Genomic DNA, 19,010 nt, shown 5'->3' on the forward strand with positions numbered 1-19,010 from the left:
GACAGAGAGGAATTGATAGAGAGGAAGAAAAAGAGAGAGAGAGAGAGAGGGAGAGAGAGAGACCTGCAGCCCTGCTTCACCGCTTGTGAAGCTCCCCCCCTGCAGGTGGGGACCAGGGGCTCAGACCCAGATCCTTGTGTATGAATCCTTGAGCTTAGTACTGTGTGTGCTTAACCCGGTGTGCTACTGCCTGCCCCCCAGGAAACAATTCTCATAGACAGTAGCTACCCCTACCCCCAAAAGAATTTAAAAAAAAATAATTTCAGCATCACAGGGGCCAGGTGGGGGTGCACCAGTTAAGGGCACACATCACAGTGCACAAGGTCCCTGATTCGAGCCCCCGGGCCCCACTTACAGGGGGAAGCTTCCTGAGTGGTGAAGCAGGGCTGCAGGAGTCTCTCTGTCTCTCCTCCTAATTTCTCTCTGTCTATCCAGGGGTCTCGCTCTCTCTCCTCCCAATTTCTCTCTGTCTATCCAATCATAAATAAAAAGATTAAAAAATAAAGAGATATTTGCAGAACGTGCAAAATCTTACAGACCCCACAATTTGGGGAAGGGCCCGGGGTCTGCAGCTAGTACTGTCGCACGGGCTAGGCCACAGCCCCTCTTGGGGCATCTCCAGAGCCACTGCCAGCTGGGCTGGGGCCCAGAGCCTCAAGGTCACCCACCTCTGCACTGCACGGCCCGCCCTCAGCGCCCAGCCCTGCTCCCTGGAGTTGGCCCTGTCACTAACCCCCAATGGCCACCGGCCTCCTGCCCAGGATTTGAGAAACCAGACTTGGGGTGGGGGAGGCTTTGCTAAGGGGCATCAAGGACACTCCCACCTGCCACCCAGGACATGTCTAGAGCAAGAACTCACTTTAATCTCCCCACGGGGCTGCCCTGGGTGCTGAGGGGAATGGCGCGGTGTGTGGGCCCGGGGTGGGGGTACTACCACGGTGGGAGAGGCCACGTCACTCAGGGTGGCCTTGTGGACCCAGGGTCACAGTGACACCCACTCAGCCTGTGACACGGTGGCCTCGGGAAGCACCTGTCACTGCCGGTCACCTGCTCAAGCACCCAGAAAAGCACCTTCCTGGGCTTGTCAGCGGCACTCGGGACGGCTATGGAACGGCCTGTCTGCCGTCACCCAGTGAGCTGCCCTGACAGGACAGAACGGGACAGGCTGCTAAGGCTCACAGACAGCCTCTAGGCCACCCCCGCCAGCACCCTCAGCTCCATGTGGACTGTGCAAAGCACCCAGTGTCCTCGTGGCTTTGGCTCCCAGTGAGCTGAGCCTCAGGGCTGGGCGTGGAGGGCAGGTGCCATGCGGCCCAGCTGGGACGGCTAACAGGGGCCCGCACCGGGCCCCGGGGGACTGGAGGGGCAGGGCAGAGCCACAGCCTGTGCTCCCCAGCGTCTCTGCATCCACGCCCCCCACACCCACTTGGTTTTATTTTGGAACGGCCAGTGCCTGGGGCAAGCATGGTCCCAGCACTGCCACTCTCCGCCTTTGCGTTCAGCCAGAGACAGAGAGGGAGGGAGCATGGCACCGGGCCTCTGGTGTCCCAGCATGTCCCTCTGGGCGGGCGTTGGGGTTTGAGCCTGGCCGGAGCCCTCCCCACTGAGTATCTCTGCAGTCCCTTGACTTCAAGGAGCCTCATGTCCACCGGACACACAGTGATCACACGACAGGGACAAGGGGGCAGAGGCTGCAAAAGATCCCCGGGTACCCTGGGTACTGACCCGGCTCCCACGGCTGCCCACTGACAGGAGCTCGTCTTCCTCAGATGCCTGGCGAGAGAACAGAGCAGCGTGAGGGGCGGGACATGCGGCCAGCACCCCGGATGCCAGCCTGGGCTCCCCGGGTGGGGGCAGCAGACACCACAGCACCCGGGGGTCCGGGGTGCTCACACCCACCCGGCACTGTGCTTCTCCCTTTGCTAAACAAAAACGGGGACAAGTGGCACCCCAGGGTGCCAGGCGGGGATGCCCCCCCCACTGGGCTCCCCACCCGCTCCAGGAGGAAGGAGCCCACGCCGGGAGGTGGTGGGGGCTTTTTGGGGTGGCAGGGGGCAGTGGGAGCCCCACTCTGTAGGGCAGGGCCAAGGACAGATGGGGAAACTGAGTCCCAACGGGGACCCGTGGCCAGACGCTCTCCCGGGGCACAGCTCACTCACACAGCCCAGGTTCCCCAGAGCCGCGGGTGTGGGCCTCTGGGAGCCAGGCAGCGAGGGGCACTGGGACCCCCAGCCCGGAGCCCCAGCCCCTTCAGGGAACTGGGGTGCTCACACCTGCTCCACAGCACGGCCGGCAGCTGGGCCCAGCCCTGGAGAGCCTGCGTCCTCCCCCACCCAGGGGCCATTAAGGGGGACTCCCCCAGAGCTCCCGTTCACCCCACGTCCCAGCGGGGGTGGGCACTGACCAAGGGGGTTGTCCTCGGCCGGTGAGAGTAGCGCTCGCTGTCTTCCTGGGGGGGAGGCAGATGAGGGGGCCGGTCAGCGGGCAGCTGGGCACAGCATCCAGGTGCCCAAGTCAGACAGACAAACAGACAGACAGACACCTGTTTCCCTCATAGGTGACAGTTAGAGCCCTGAGGCAGAGGTCTGAGGGGGACATGGGGGGCATGAAACTCCCTGGCGGATATCAACGTGATTCTGACAGACAGACCAGGGTGGCCTGGCTCCGATGGCTTTTGTCCTCTGGGCTGTGACAGCCCTGCCGGCAGACTGGCAGACTCGCAGACTCGCAGAGCCCAGAGGCTCCAACCCCCACCACCACCGCCTGGGGGCTCCGTGGGCAGCACCCGACCCAAGGCCGGTCTGAGCCAGCCGCCTCCCTCAGGGGGACCCTGCTCTGCTCTTAAGGTCGCCAGAGTCACAGACACACAGGACTAGTGGCCCCAGGCTCCGCTCAGACACTCCCTTCCAGGCCAAGCTCCCCACAGGACCTGAGGGCATCCAGGTCAATGATACGGTGACAGGACAGGAGGCCAGGACGGCTCCCAGGGTGGCCTGCTGAGGGCAGTGGAGCACGGGGAAGGAAGGGACAGCTGGCCTTCTGGAACTGCGGGCCGGGAGCCCCTCCCCAGACGGACAGGAGGACGGGGCCTGAAGGGGGCACAGGGGAGGGGGCAGCTGTGACTGTGGGCAAGGAGGGGGACCCAGGCCACCTCTGGTTCAGCTGCTGGGTGTGATGGAGCGACTGAGGGTGTATTCTCCCGGGAGCCCCGGGAGCTGCAACTCGGAGGCCTCAGGGGTTCAGACCACAGGCCCCCAGTGCAGGCTCCCCACAGGCTGGACACAAGACCCCAGAGCCCCCTGTGACTCGGATGGAAGGAGGGGTTCGAGGCCTACCATCCACTGCTCGATGTGTCCCCACTTGGACTCCAGCCCATAGTATTTCTACAGACAGAAGGGGAGACGTTAGGCAGAGGGGAGCCCCATCACATGCCTGTCCCGATGCCAGTAGGTCACACGTGGGGCATGCGAGGAGGGGGCCGCCCACCCACAGCCTGGGAGGAGACGCCTCTCCTGGGCTGTCCCCGCCCCTGCTAGCCGGCAAGGATCAGGACGGGGCATCCCCAGGCCAGACGGGACGGGTGGGGGGCTCCCCAGAGAGGAGGGAATGGGGCCAAGCAGGACACACAGGGCCGGCACGAGGGGCCATGTCCCCGGATTCCAGCTGTGCCCAGTCCAGCTAGCTGAGCCCTGCAGTGACTTGGGGACAGAGAGAGATGGAGAGGGAGGGAGGGAGGGAGAGAGCGAGAGAGGGAGACAGAGAGGGGGAGAGAGACGTAGAGAGAGAGAGAGATGGAGAGAGAGACGGGGAGAGAGAGAGGGAGAGAGATGGAGAAAGAGACAGAGAGGGAGAGAGAGAGAGAAAAAGAGAGAGAGATGGAGAGATGGGGAGAGAGAGAGGGAGAGAGATGGAGAGAGAGATGGAGAGGGAGAGAGAAACAGAGGGGGAGAGAGACGGAGAGAGAGAGATGGAGATGGAGAGAGACGGAGAGGGAGAGACGGAGAGATGGAGAGAGAGAGAAAGAGAGAGAGAGATGGAGAGGGAAAGAGAGATGGAGAGAGAGACAGAGAGGGAGAGAGAGATGGAGAAAGAGAGATGGAGAGAGAGATGGAGAGAAAGAGAGAGAGGAAAAAAGAGAGAGATGGAGAGAGAGATGGAGAGAAAGAGAGAGAGGAAAAAAAGAGAGAGATGGAGAGAGAGGGAGAGAGATGGAGAGAGATGGAGAGGGAGAGAGAGAGATGGAGAGAGAGACGGAGAAAGAGATGGAGAAAGAGAAAGAGAGAAAGAGACGGAGGGGGAGAGAGAGATGGAGTGAGAGATGGAGAAAGAGAGAAAAAGAGAGAGACGGAGAGAGAGAGGGAGAGAGAGAGGGAGAGAGACGGAGAGGGAGAGAGATGGAGAGAGAGAAAGAGAGAGAAAAAGAGAGAGAAAGAAAGAGAAAAAAGAGACACAGAGAGAGGGAGACAGAGAGGGAGAGAGAGATGGAGAGGGAGAGAGAGAGATGGAGAGAGAGACAGAGAGGGAGAGAGAGACAAAGAGAGAGAGAAAGAGAGAGATGGAGAGAGAGACAGAGAAAGAGACGTAGAGGGAGAGATGGAGAGACGGAGGAGGAGAGAGACAGAGAGGGAGAGAGAGACAAAGAGAGAGAGAAAGAGAGAGATGGAGAGAGAGACAGAGAAAGAGACGTAGAGGGAGAGATGGAGAGACGGAGGAGGAGAGAGACAGAGAGGGAGAGAGAGACGGAGAGAGAGAGAAAGAGATAGAGAGAGACGGAGAGAGAGAGAGACAGAGAGGGAGAGAGAGACGGAGAGAGAGATAGAGACAGAGAGAGAGAGACAGAGAGAGAGACGGAGAGGGAGAGAGAGACGGAGAGAGAGATAGAGACAGAGAGAGAGAGACAGAGAGGGAGAGAGAGACGGAGAGAGAAAGAGATAGAGAGAGACGGAGAGAGAGAGACAGAGAGGGAGAGAGAGACGGAGAGAGAGATAGAGAGAGACAGAGAGAGAGACGGAGAGAGAGAAAGAGAGAGATAGAGAGAGACAGAGAGAGAGACGGAGAGGGAGGGGATGGCGCAAAGACTGGGGGGCTGAGTGAGGGTCAGGGCACAAGCCCGTGTGGAGTACTATGCCAACACCGTGCTTGTCCCCTCGTCCGTCTAAAGCACAAGGGTCCAGGATTCAGCTGTGAAAATTCAACTGGAACCAGGATCAGAAGCTGGGAGATACCCAGCTGACAGAGCACAGGATTTGCCATCCTGAGGACCCGGGTTCGAGCCTTGGTGCTATGTGTGCTGGCTGGAGTACTCTGGTCTCTTTCTCTCTCGTGTGAAACCAAATCGTGTGAGACAGTAACAAGATGCACTGAAGAAAGAATCAGAGTAACAGACGACTTGCCCTGCTACTCAGCCTGGCCGCTCCAAAGTTGGCACAATCTCAAAAACTTGGCTTTTGCTGTTTCTCTTGGATTTTCACTGAGTTTGATTAAAAAACAAAACACAAAGAGGGCAGGGCAGTGGTACACCCAGTTAAGCTCAGACACCACCATGTGCCAGGACCTGGGTTCAAGTCCCCACTCCCCACCTGCAGGGGGAAAGCTTCACAAGTGGTGAAGCAGGGCTGCAGGTCTCTCTCTCTCTCTCTCTCTCTCTCTCTCTCTCTCTCTCTCCCCCCCCTCAGTTTCTCTCTGTACTGTCAAAGAAAAAAGTAGGAAGAGAGAGAGAGGAAAAAAGGAAGAAATGGCTGTTGGGAGCGGTGGATTCACAGTGCTGCCACCGAGCCCTGGTGGCAGATGGAAGGAAGGAAGGAAGGAAGGAAGGAAGGAAGGAAGGAAGGAAGGAAGGAAGGAAGGAAGGAAGGACTCGCCTTTAAGTCAGGCTACTCTCACACTGACTCTCAGCCTCCTGACTTTCCCCATGTCCAGCAGGATACCCCGTGAGCCCCCGGCTTGTTGGGGACTCGGGCCAGACGAGAAGCTGTCTCCAGGGCTGGGGGCCCGGGCAGGCAGCAAACTCTCCACACGCCAAATGCCATCTGGCCGGGTTTGCCTTCTACAGGCTCCCTGTGCCCACTGCACACCACCCACCCGGGACTGACTCTGTGACCAAAGCAAGAGTCCACAGCTGCTGTGTGTCGTGCCGGGGATGTTCCTTGGCGTCCGGGCAGGGGGTGCAGTTAGCCGGCAGGGGGTGGGGGTGAGCTGGGCACACGGCACATCAGGAAGCCATAGCTGTTGTGATTAGGGGTGAGCAGGGCAGGGGAGGCGGGGGTGCCTGGTCCAGAAACAGCTCTGCTTCCTCAGGGGGAGGCCACGGGTAAGTGGCAGAGGGCAGGGGGAGGGTCCTGGAAGCCCCCACAGCTCCTCCTTCTCTGACCTCCAGTGGTAGATAAGGGGCCCAGAGGCGCCTCCACTTCTACGTGGCATACAAATAAGCCTCTGGAAAGTTCTAGAACCATGTCCCAGGTGAGAGAGAACAGACCAAACCACAGGGATCCAGAACTGCTGGTTGAAGGGCCGTGGAGAGGCCTAGAGGCCCTGGGCCCCAGAGGTGTGGGGACACTGACCCTGCTCTGGGCCGAGGAGAGTGGGACCCAGCCTCACCTCTGACCTGAGAAACTCTTTTTTTTTTTTTAAACTATCGGGTTTTGTGAGAATTTATTTATATGCACTGATTTATTTGTTAAATTTATTTATTTATTTACTGACTATTGGATAGAGACAGAAATTGAGAGGGAAGGGGAGACAGGGAGGGAGAGAGACAGATATTTGCAGCCCTGCTTCACCATTTAGGAAGCTTCCCCCCCCCCCACAGGCGGGGACCGAGGGCTTGAACCCAGGTCCTTGTGCACTGTAATGTGTGCGCTCAACCTGGTGCACCACCGCCCGGCCCCTTGATGTGTTTATTTCTACCAGGACCTCTGCTCAGTCCTGACTGATGATGGTGCTGGGGACTGAGCCTGTGAGTGTGCCGTTTCCCTGCCTCGAAGCGGACAGCTTCTTCGCCAGACTCTCCAAGTGGGGTCTGGGAGCCGGGCTGGGGCGCACCTGGGTAAGCGCACGAAGTACTAAGCACAAGCACCCGCACAAGGATTCAGGTCCGAGCCCCTGACTCCCCACCTGCAGGGGGAGACTTCACAAGTGGTGGAGCAGGGCTGCAGGTGTGTCTGTGTGTCTCTTTCTGTCTGTCCTCCCCTCTCAATGTCTCTCTATCCTGTCAAGTAAAAATAAAATATAAAAGGAAAAAAAAAAGGAAGAAATGGCTCCCAGGAACAGTGGCTTCGTAGTGCTGCACCGAGCCCCAGTGCGCGGCTGTCTGCTCGAGCCGGTCTGCGAGGCCCCGGCCGGAGAAAGGCCGCCACCTGCACGGGCAGCCAGGAGCTCAGACACAGAATTTTAGATTGACAGGCCGAATCTAAAACTAACCGCTGGGGGTCAGGCAGTGGCGCAGTGGGTTACGCACATGGCGCAAAGCACAAGGACCGGCGGAAGGATCCCGGTTCGAGCCCCCGGCTCCCCATCTGCAGGGGAGTCGCTTCACAGGCGGTGAAGCAGGTCTGCAGGTGTCTGTCTTTCTCTCCTCCTCTCTGTCTTCCCCTCCTCTCTCCATTTCTCTCCGGCCTATCCAAGAACGACGACATCAATAACAACAACAATAACTACAACAATAAAAAAAGGGCAACTAAAGGGAAAATAAATAAATAAAATAAAATTTAAAAAAAGATGCCAGTGACAAAAGTTTAAAAAAATAAATGAAATAAAACTAACTGCTGAGACAGGCGCCTTCTCTGCGCTTCTCGTCTGCGCCAGAAGAAAGGTCCTGCTGCTCTTTATTTGGAGACCATAAACGTCTAAAGAGAAAGTCTCACAGATGGTGTGGGGCCGGGCCCAGTCCCGTCCTGATCCCCGGGGCCACCAGGACCACGTCCAGGCCACTCTCATCATCCGGCTCCCAGGTGGACGCCCACTTCCTCTGCTCTCTCCTCTCCTCTCCTCTCTCTTCTCTCTTTCCTCTCTTCTTTCCTCTCCCCTCCTCTCCTCTTTCCTCTCCCTCTCCCTCTCTTCTCCTCTCCTTTTTTTTTCCTCTCTCTGTCTCTCAAATGATTTTTAAGCCTCAGCTGCTTCTTTCTGTCAAAGACCAGGAAGCAGAGCTGCTCTACCTGACTCCAGACACGGAGGGCAGAGCATTTCAAAGGCCCCAGTTCTTGTCACAGCCTCACCTCTCCTGGCTTCTTTTTTTTTTTAAATGTTGTATTTATTTATTCATGAGAAAGACAGGAGGAGAGAGAGAAAGAACCAGACATCACTCTGGTCCATGTGCTGCCGGGGACTGAACTCAGGACCTCACGCTTGAGAGTCTAGTGCCTTAGCCACTGCGCCACCTCCCGGACCACCCTCCCCAGCTTCTTGAAGTGTGTGGGCCCAGCTGTGAGACTGTACGGGCGGCTGACTAAACCACGTGAGAAGGTCATCTCTGCAGATGTGGTTTCAAAGGCTTCCCAGGTGGACACGTCACTCTCACTTGCTCCGGGACACGTCTTTCCCACAGAGAAATGACTCCCAAATGTCCTACGGAAATGGAGACGAGCCGCCCTCAGCGCCCACAGAAGGTGTCCGAGGGACGGCCTCAGGGTGAGGCAAAGCCGTCCCCGGGCGGAAGCAGCTATTTCTGACAGGCCCCTGGGCTCTCGCAGGGCGCATGCAGGGCCGGGGAGCCAGCAGTGCCTACCTTTTGAACCTGATAGATCTAGGGAGAGGGGGAGAAATGCAGAAAACACGGCTGAAAGAAGCAGAAACATCAGACAGAAAGATCCTGCAAGTCTCTAGAAACAGGAAGCACAGCCGCACGGGGGCAAAGCGTGGGCGCCTGGGAAAAGGAGTCTAGAGAGTGTGCCATGTCTCCCTGGCGGCTTGGCGACAGTCTATTCCAGGCACCTCGGGGACCCAGCCAGGCCAGCAAATCTCTCCAGGACCCTCTCCGGCTCTGAGCAGACCAGCCTGACCAAGAATGGCAAAGCCTCCCTCTTGCCCCTCCCCCTCTCCCTCCTCCTCTCCCTCTCTCCCTCTCTATCTCCCTCTCTCCTCACAGAGCTGGCCAAGCCCAGCCACACGGGCAGACAGACAGCTTAACCCAGTGGCCCTGGCTCTCAGACTTCTGTCCAGCTTTATGCTCCTTGTAGGTAGGACAGACCTTCACCCACTCATCCATCCATCCATCCATCCCCTCTGGCCTCCCCTCTGCCGTGAGAACAAACACAGCCGCCTCCAGGGGTTCACCCTGCAGGGAGGCCCTGGGATCTGACCACACACCGTCCAGCCCGTGCTCCCAGCGCAGGCTCTCAGAGGAAGTCAGGGCCCTGGGGCTCCAACAGCTGCACTAAGAGAGCCTTGAAGCTGTGGGGACCAAGGACCCTCCTCACTGCCGGCGGGAATGTCTGTGAGTCCAGCCCTGTGCAGAGCAGTCTGGAGACTCTCAGAGGCCAGAAGTGGAGCTGCCCTGTGACCCTGCCATTCCTCTCCCGGGGACAGAGCCTAAGGAACCCAACACACCCACCCAGAGAGATCTGTGTCACCTGTGTTCACAGCAGCACAATGTGTAACAGCCACAACCTGGAGGCCACCCAGGTGTCCCCCAGCAGATGAGGGGCTGAGCCAGCTGTGGTCTGGACACACGGAGGAATGGACTCAGCTGCGAGAATACTACCAGAATTCTTTTTGGTTTTGTTCTTGTATGGTGGTATGGGGGACTGAACCTGGGACTTTGGAGCCTCAGGCATGAGAAACTCTTTGCGTAACCATTATGCTGTCTAACACTCCCCCCCCCCCAACATGAAGTCACCTGCATCCCCTCCTCTTGGATGGAGCCTGAAGGAATTCTGGGAAGTGAGGTCAGCCAGAGAGAGAAGGGTGAAGACGGGATGGTCTCACTCAGGGACAGAAGTGGAGACACCAGAACAGAAGGGGAAACACAGAGCAGAACGTGGGCTGGGCCTGGTGTGTTGCCCAAAGTCAAGGGCCTGGTGCTGGTGGTGGAGGAGGCCCTGGGCTGCGGGGAATGTCTGCAGAAACCATTGACACATGTCCCTACAACTGGACTTAATTTCACCACTCCCATCACCAAAGGCCTGTCCCCCCACCCCGCCCCCAGCCCACAGACAACCACCCTAGTTCTCCCGCAGTATAAGACAGAGGTTGACTCTGTTGTTTTCACACTTGTATGCTCAATTCTCTCTCTTCTGCACACGAGTGGCGCCAGCCTGGAGCGCCCTTCACCTCCTGCCCGGCTTCACGGAGCATCACCGTCTCCAGTTCCACCCACTTATCCCAAAGAACACAGTCCCATCCCTTTTCATTGCTGCCTAATCCTCCACTGAGTGTCTGTCCCATAACGTTTTTATCCAGTCATCGGCTGAAGGGCAGTTTGGTTGTTCCCAGGTTTTTGCCATTGGGAATAAGCTGCCATGAACACACGTGCCTGTGTCCCTCTGATCGGTGTCATTACTTCTGGGTGAGTGTCCCGCCGTGGGATTGCTGGGTCCTATGGCATCTCCCTCTGCGTTTGTCTAAGGACTCTCCACGCCATTCTCCATGATGGCTTCCCCCGCGCGTACCCCCACCTTCTCCCTGTCTCCACCTGCAAAGTGAGTGGGCTCGTGGGGGAGGGGGCTGGGGGCTGGGCTGCTGCCCACACTCGTCCCTCTGGCCTCACCCACTCCTGTGGCCATCTGGGCAGCGGGAGAAGCCCGGCCTTGTGGCCTTGTCAGGCCTGGCCTTGGACCCCCTTCTGTGCTTGGGGGAGAGCTCGGAGTCTGTGTGAGGCCTGTCCCCCAGGAGACTGGGCGTGGTCGTCACGGACGTCGTAAGGGACAGAGCAGCCCACTGAGCCACACCCTGGACCAATGACTGTAAGCCCACAGAACCCTGCAGACCTCCTTCTGCAAAGAGCAGACACAAAACACCAAAAGCAGGGCCCCCTTCACCGAGCCCGGGAGCCGGGGGGTCAGGCCCACCCCGGCCAGAAGCTGGGGAGCCCCGCGCCCCCTCCCAGGCTGGACCCTCCCAGGCAGCTTCTCCCCACCGCGGCCCCTGCTGGCTCGGTGTCCCCTTGCCGGGCTGAGCAGGACACACAGGGCTGAGTGGTGACGGGAGCCCAGGAGCAGGGTCCCCCCACGACTGCAGCAGGGTGGCATGGCCCTGCCTGTTCCGAACCCTGTGGGGACCGGTGAGGGTGACCCCTGCCCTCCTGCCGGGGGAACAGTGAAGGGACCACACTCCTCACGGGACTCCAGGCCTCTGTGTAGAGACCCTCAGCCAGGAGGGCCAGCCTGCTCCCTCCACTCGGCCCTGGCCTCGCCCCCACCCACAGCACCCCTACAGGAAGTGGGAGCTTCGAGAGACGGCGGAGCTGGGTGGTCCCCACGGCCTCGGGGCTGTGAGACTCTGGACTGTTCACTCTGGCTGGACCCGGGGGCCTCGGGGCCCCAGACACAACACCCCCACAGCTCCTTCACCTGCAAACCCTGGGGAGGGGGCCCTGAGGACACGCCCTGGAGGGCCAGGAAGCACTGCCACTGCCATAAGGTCACCACAGGTGACCCCAAAGCTGAGTCTGAGTGCAGGCCCCCACTGGCCACAGGGCCCCGCGGTCAGGAAGGCGGAACCAGCAGCCCGAGTATTAATAGGCGCACAGCAGAGGACCCCAGGGCCGCCCACAGTCCCCACTCCTGCCGCCTCCTCCCGCTCCCTCCTCGGGCCCAGGTGGCAGGAAGCAGCCCTCGGACATGCTGTGATCAGGTCTGAACCGACACGCTCTGGCCAGTGCGTAAAATAACTGCCCTCTGCCTCGGACCCAAGGAGTCGCACCCCAGTTGGGGGCACAGCCTGGTGGCACAGAGCCAGGGGGCACATCGGGGCGGGGGGCAGAGTGGCATCGGACCCCCTCGGCCAGAGGCGGGCTGGGGTGGTGTCCATCTGTCCCACGCAGGGGCCCCGTCAGACTCCCAAGGGAGGAGCCGGCCATGGCCGGCTGGCCTGGCATCCCTGCTATGTGCCCCTGCCCCGAGCAGAGGGCAGGGCTGTGCGGGAAGGACTCGCCCAGCCCCTGGAGCACTCGCCAGCACCCCGAGCTGGGGGGGACCTGTGGACGGCGCCTCACCTCCTTCTGCTGTCGCTCCAGCTCCTTCATCCGGATCTCCCGGGCCTCTGCCCGGGCCGCACGCTTGGCTGCCAGCCGGGCCTCCGCCTGGAAGGGACAGAGACGTCAGCTGGGCTGCAGAGACCCCTGCCACCCCCGACACGCCCCAGGGAGCCCCAAGACTCAGGGCCCAGGGGGCAGCATAGCGGGCAGGGAGGGCACCAGGCGGGGCTCAGGCAGTGGACACCCAGGGATGCCTTTTATGGCCCGGCCCCACCCAGAGCCCGCGGCTGACTGGCCTCCCCGCCTGCTTGGCGGCTAACAGCTGGTTTCACCGCTAGGGTCTCTCACAGATATGGGCTATTATTTCTTTTTAAAAAAAATTTTGTTTATTTACTTCCCCTTTTGTTACCCTTGTTTTTATTGTTGTTGCCATTGCTGATGTTGTTGTTGGGTAGGACAGAGAGAAATGGAGAGAGGAGGGGAAGACAGAGAGGGGGAGAGAAAGACAGACACCTGCAGACCTGCTTCACCGCCTGTGAAGCGACTCCCCTGCAGGTGGGGAGCTGGGGGCTCGAACCGGGATCCTTCTGCCGGTCCTTGCGCTTTGCGCCACGTGCGCTTAACCCGCTGCACTACTCCCTGACTATTATATATATATGTATATATGTATTTTTTTTTCCTCTGCTCCTGCCTTCTCTCCTTCCTCAGTCACACCTCCACCTGCGACTCCTTCCGAGTGTCCTTCCTTTCCCTCTTCTCTCTCCGGGTCCTGATGGAGTCGGGGCTCAGAGCCCTCTGGGCATCTCCCTGACATTTCTCCCCCTCTGGGAGCAGGGACCCAAATTCTCTATGGGGAGCAGCAGGTGGGAGTTCTGGCTTCTGTCATTGCTTCTCCGCTGGACATGGGTGTTGGCAGGTGGATCCACACCCCCAGCCTGTGTCTGTCTGTCCTGGTGGGGTCCCCGTGTGTCACCCTTATCTGCACACAGTCTCGTACTGTGCTTCACCTGTTAGGACAGACACTCCTCCCAGAGTCCTCCTGGGCACACTGTCACCACCCCCTGCTGACAGCCCAGAGAACTGGGGCACAGAGAGGGCAAGTGGCCTGTCCAAGGTCACCCAGCCCCCGCAGCCCGGCTGCAGTCTGGCCGACCCATGCAGAAGACAACACTGGGCGGGCTGTGACCTCGCCCTCACCCTGGCCTCACAGAGCAGGAAGTGGAGGCTGGAGAGGCCGCCTGGCCGGTCAGTCAGGGGGCCCAGGGCCCGGCCTCCGCTTCCCCAGCCTCCCTCGGCCACCCCCACCAGCCCTGCTGTCTGGGACGGACGGACAGAGGCTTTTCTTTCTGTCTTAAAATTACTTTTATTTGTGGTGAGTAGTGAGGTTACGAGACTGGCAGATGACAGGGGTGGTCCCACCCACACCTCAGCTGTGTCCACCCGCCCACCTCCCAGAGGACCGCCATCACCAGGGCTCTCACGGGCTCACACTGGACTGTACTTTTGTTTGTAAGTGCAAGTTCATGCGGCCAGCTCTCCAGATTCACACCTGAGGGAGATCCTCAGGCCGCCGTCTCTCATCTCTGTACTTATTTCACTAAGCATCCTCACCTCCTGTTCCACCCACTGTCCCAAAGGACACAGATCAACTTTTCTGCTGGGAAACTGTGGTGCCGCCAGCAGGAGTTTGGGCTATCAGCACACAAACGCCGGCACCCTGAGGAGGCGCTTCAGAGAAGGGAAGGCATAGCAGCAGGGCTCTGAGCACGCGGGCCTCTGGCTGCTGCTTCTGGTCAGAAGCTTCTCTGGTCAGGTGTCTGCCATGGCTGCGGCTCCTGGGAACCGAACACGTGTGACTCTGCTGGCCGGTAAACTTTTAGACCCTCCACAGCCACGAGCAACCTTTACCAGAGCTGATGACTGTTTATCTTATGGGACTAAACTTTGGTAACCATACTGAGACTTTACAGACCTAGCGTACGCTTAACCCTTGATGCTAGCTGCGTATTTTGCCGTTTACCTGCCATTTACCTGTGTCACCCAGCCCCCGCTGTGAATCCTTCTATGCCCCACAAGCAGCCCCGACCCCCACACCCCTTTGTAAGTTAATTTACAACAGGAAATGAAAACAAGAGTAAATCCGTGGATTAAATGGGACTTCCTGCACATCTAAAGCAGGCAGCCCAGCAGACAGACTGAGAAGGCATTTGCACACCACGACAACACAAACGGCGGATATCAGACATGTTCACAGAATTGGCACAGAGCTACAGAAAGAAGCAGAAATAGCCAGTAGAAAAATGGGCCAATGAAACAGACAGTTTTCTAAAGAGGCGACACGCGGCCCATGACAGGAAGAAACGCTCCACTTCACCCATGAGAGAAAGGCCAATCAGAGCCAGGCAGGGCACCTCCTGTGTGGGTCTGTGGACAGACACCCCCCCATGTCCCAGGGCACTTGGAGGCTTCAGAAACCGCCCACCCCCTGCCCATTACCTTACCCTCCAGGCGATGCTGGCCCCTGCACGGCCTGGCAAGTCCAGGAAGGCTGCCCAGGAGGACAGGGGCCTTGGGTAGACCCTGGTAGACCCTGAGGAGCCCAGAGAAGACTGGGGCTGGGGAGGGGCGAGGGGATCAGGAGGGGACAGGCAGAGAGGGCACAGGGGAGGAGGAGGAGGAGGGGAGGGCAGGTGAGTGGGCAGGTGACCCCCTCCCCCAGGGCTCTCTCCTTATCTGGAGCCCCAGCGTGGAGGAATGCGGAAGTCCAGGGAGGGAGGTGGGGAGGCTGCGGGCCTGGTGGGTCCCAGAACCCAGCTCAGCAGGGTAGGGGGCAGGGCCGACACACCTGGGGGGCAGGGCACTACTAAGGCTGCGCAGGGGAGGGGCATCTGGGATGCCCAGGACAGGGGTGCCAGGAGCCAGGGCTGCTCTGAGAGGTGCCCCTTCCCCCGCCTGCACCCCAGGCTGTGGGGGGCAGAATGCACCAGGCTTCCCAGATGTGGAGCAGAGAGAGGGGCCCTCAGGCTCCCAAGCAAGAGAAGCCCCCACAGCCCCACACAGCGGCCACTCTCACACAACTCCCACGCAACAGCCCTTGCTCCTGGCCTGGGGGGGGGGGGCTGCAGGGGACCCTCTGCGTGGCAGCCTCCTGGCTAGAGTCACTGCCACCCCAGGGTGCAAGCATGGCCTCATGGGCCCCCATGCTGGCACTACTCCCCCCCCAGGAGCGCCAGGGAAGGGGACTACAAGGACATGTGACCTCAGGGACATGTGACCAAGTGAGCCCACTCAACAGCTCTGGGTAAGGGGGAGCTCAGGCCCCAGACTTTTGTTTTCCCCAGAGCCCTGCTGAGCTCTGGCTGATGGTGCTGGGGATTGAACCTGGGACTTCAGGTTGGAGTTGTTTGCAGAACCACTGTGCTGTCTCCCCAGCCCTATTTGTTTTGCTTTAATGAGAGAGAGACACAGAGAGAGATGCTGAGCTCTGCTCAGCTCTGATTGATGGTGGTGCTGGGAATTGAACTTGGACCTCAGAGGCTCAGGCAGGAGGGTCTTTTACAGAACTACTACTATTATTATTATTATTATATTATTATTATTATTTTCCAGAGCCCTGCTGAGCTCTGGCTGATGGTGTGCTGGGGATTGAACCTGGGGCCTCAGGGCCTCAGGCGGGAGGGTCTTTTGCAGACCTGGTGCTGTCTCACCCCACCCCCAAAGGACCCCCAACTTAGTCTCCTCCCAGCACCTCTGGAAACACCCAGCCGTGGGACAGCCCCCCAAGAGGTCCCCTGGTGGGAGAGGGGTGGGTCCAGAAGCTGACCTCTGGGGGATGAGCATGGGGGGTCCCACCAGCGGCATCACAACCCCAAAGATGTCAGTGACGTCACTTCTTGGGCATCACCCCACCTGCTAAAGAGGACCTAGCTGGGGGGTCAGCTGGGCGCCCCCGGGCCCCCGAGTGCTGGGGTGGCACTGAGGGTGTCTGTTTGCCCTAAAAAATAAACAGACTTTGCTCCCAACACCTGCTGGGTAGGACTGAGGAGCCTCCTGTGGTCAACACTTTCACTTCGCATTTAGAAACAAAGAGGGACAAAGAGAAGAGACAGAGTGAGGAAGAGAGAGGAGAGACCCCACAGCCCTGCCCACCCTCCATGGGCTCCCTGGGTGCTGTGCAGGGTGCTGAGAGAGGAGAGACCCCACAGCCCTGCCCACCCTCCATGGGCTCCCTGGGTGCTGTGCAGGGTGCTGAGAGAGGAGACACCCCACAGCCCTGCCCACCCTCCATGGGCTCCCTGGGTGCTGTGCCTGGTGCTGAGAGAGGAGACACCCCACAGCCCTGCCCACCCTCCATGGGCTCCCTGGGTGCTGTGCAGGGTGCTGAGAGAGGAGAGACCTCACAGCCCTGCCCACCCTCCATGGGCTCCCTGGGTGCTGTGCAGGGTGCTGAGAGAGGAGAGACCCCACAGCCCTGCCCACCCTCCATGGGCTCCCTGGGTGCTGTGCCTGGTGCTGAGAGAGGAGACACCCCACAGCCCTGCCCACCCTCCATGGGGCTCCCTGGGTGCTGTGCAGGGTGCTGAGAGAGGAGAGACCCCACAGCCCTGCCCACCCTCCATGGGCTCCCTGGGTGCTGTGCAGGGTGCTAAGAGAGGAGACACCCCACAGCCCTGCCCACCCTCCATGGGCTCCCTGGGTGCTGTGCAGGGTGCTGAGAGAGGAGAGACCCACAGCCCTGCCCACCCTCCATGGGCTCCCTGGGTGCTGTGCAGGGTGCTGAGAGAGGAGAGACCCCACAGCCCTGCCCACCCTCCATGGGCTCCCTGGGTGCTGTGCAGGGTGCTCTGATGTAAAGCTAGGACTCGAACCCAAGGCCTCAGTTTTCAAGGGTGGAAGGAAGCAGAGGAGACAAGGTGACAGAGACACACACAAAGGGACAGGAAATGAGGGAGGAAATGCAGGAGCCCCCAAAGCCACACTCAGACCCCAGACGCCTGGCAGACACAGGGCCAAGTAGTGTGGCCACAGGCACAGGGAGGACAGCCTAGCCCAGCATTCCTGGCAGCAGGGACTTGGGGACCCGGGCTGGCTGGGGAGTGTTGGAAGGGGTTCTGGGTCAGCCTGGAGGGGGCAGGGCAGGGCGGACGTAGGGACATGGGGGTAGAGGGGGGACTCTGAGGTCAGGGACAGTGATGGGGCGTGGGGAGTGATGGGGAATTCACTAAGGGCAGAGCACTGAGAGGGGCTCGTACCCAGAGCCGCAGGCGGTTGTGGGGGGCTGGACACAGGGAGCCCATGGTGGCCCATGCAGCCGGCCCAGATCTGTTCCTCTCCCGCCTCCCTGCCCCTGGGGACCCAGGCTGGCTGCTCCCTGTGTCCCCCAGGGGACAGTGGGGTCCTGTCCCAGGGTGTCCTTGCGCCCCCAGAAGCAGCAGAGGGGCTCTGAGCCCAGGCTCCCACAGACTGTCGGCTTTGAGGGTTCTCTGTGCCTTGGTCAGCACCTCTGGGCGCAGAAGAAAGATCTAGAATGTCCTCCCCTGACTCAGAAGGCCTCAGCCCACTCACAGCCTGGGCCCTGACAGCCCAGGGGGGCTTCTCAGCGGGCAGTGGGCGCAGGGTCAGAGAGGCTGGCAGCAGTGGCTGGGGCAGTGGGTGCTGGGGACAGTGGGCGCAGGGTCAGAGAGGCTGGCAGCAGTGGCAGGGGCAGTGGGTGCCGGGGACAGTGGGCCCAGGGTCAGAGAGGCTGGCAGCAGTGGCTGGATCAGTGGGTGCTGGGGACAGTGGGCGCAGGGTCAGAGAGGCTGGCAGCAGTGGCAGGGGCAGTGGGTGCCGGGGACAGTGGGCCCAGGGTCAGAGAGGCTGGCAGTAGTGGCTGGGGCAGTGGGTGCCAGGGACAGTGGGCGCAGGGTCAGAGAGGCTGGCAGCAGTGGCAGGGGCAGTGGGTGCCGGGACAGTGGGCGCAGGGTCAGAGAGGCTGCAGCAGTGGCAGGGGCAGTGGGTGCCAGGACAGTGGGCACAGGGTCAGAGAGGCTGGCAGCAGTGGCTGGAGCAGTGGGTGCCGGGACAGTGGGCGCAGGGTCAGAGAGGCTGGCAGCAGTGGCTGGGGCAGTGGGTGCCGGGACAGTGGGCGCAGGGTCAGAGAGGCTGGTAGCAGTGGCTGGGGCAGTGGGTGCTGGGGACAGTGGGCGCAGGGTCGGTCAGAGAGGCTGGCAGCAGTGGCTGGGGCAGTGGGTGCCGGGACAGTGGGCGCAGGGTCAGAGAGGCTAGCAGCAGTGGCTGGGGCAGTGGGTGCCGGGACAGTGGGCGCAGGGTCAGAGAGGCTGGCAGCAGTGGCTGGGGCAATGGGTGCTGGGGACAGTGGGCGCAGGGTCAGAGAGGCTGGCAGCAGTGGCTGGGGCAGTGGCTGCTTCCTGTGCCCGCTGCCCCTGGCAACCAGACAGCAGCAACAACAGTGACAGTCCCGAGCTGAGTCCTGCCTGCGGGTTGACTGGCTCCAGCAGCACCCAGGCTCTGGGAAAGTCCGGGGAAGCCTCTGTAAGGCTCACTTTCCTCCGCAAAGAGCGGCCTGCATGGTCCCCGCCAGACAGGAAGCCCCAGCAGCTGTCCCCACACCCTGCACCCTTCACAGCACCTCTAGAAGTGTGAAGGCCACTCCCAGCAGCACCCCACCGCCCAGCAGGGCGCCCTGCCGCACCAGGGGGAAATCTGGGAGGAAGCAGAGGCAAAGTCAGAGGGCCTGGGACCCAGCACTGCCTAGAGTCTGCCCTCTGCTCGGATTCGCCCCTGCACACGCCACTGGACTTAATGTTCTAAAAGCAAGTGCACAGGACACCATATGCAGGGAGAGACCCGGGTTTGAGCCCCTGCTCCCTGCCTCAGG

At 60.3% G+C, this 19,010-nt stretch overlaps 1 protein-coding gene across 1 annotated transcript in view; it reads right to left on the reverse strand.

The window, feature by feature from the left end:
- LOC103126749 (leucine-rich repeat flightless-interacting protein 1-like) overlaps nt 1–19,010 on the reverse strand; it is a gene marked incomplete at its 3' end in the record, with an annotated part of 44,188 nt that overhangs the window by 20,964 nt on the left and 4,214 nt on the right. Inside the window, exons 2-6 of the mRNA XM_060184697.1 lie at nt 12,149–12,235; nt 8,723–8,740; nt 3,336–3,383; nt 2,405–2,449; nt 1,726–1,773 (exon numbers count right to left, since the gene is read on the reverse strand). Of these exons, the coding sequence (XP_060040680.1) occupies nt 1,726–1,773; nt 2,405–2,449; nt 3,336–3,383; nt 8,723–8,740; nt 12,149–12,235 (246 nt within the window). The remainder of the gene's footprint in view (nt 1–1,725; nt 1,774–2,404; nt 2,450–3,335; nt 3,384–8,722; nt 8,741–12,148; nt 12,236–19,010) is intronic.

This window comes from Erinaceus europaeus, unplaced genomic scaffold (genome assembly GCF_950295315.1).
Source record: "Erinaceus europaeus unplaced genomic scaffold, mEriEur2.1 scaffold_359, whole genome shotgun sequence".
Classification (NCBI taxonomy): domain Eukaryota; kingdom Metazoa; phylum Chordata; class Mammalia; order Eulipotyphla; family Erinaceidae; genus Erinaceus; species Erinaceus europaeus.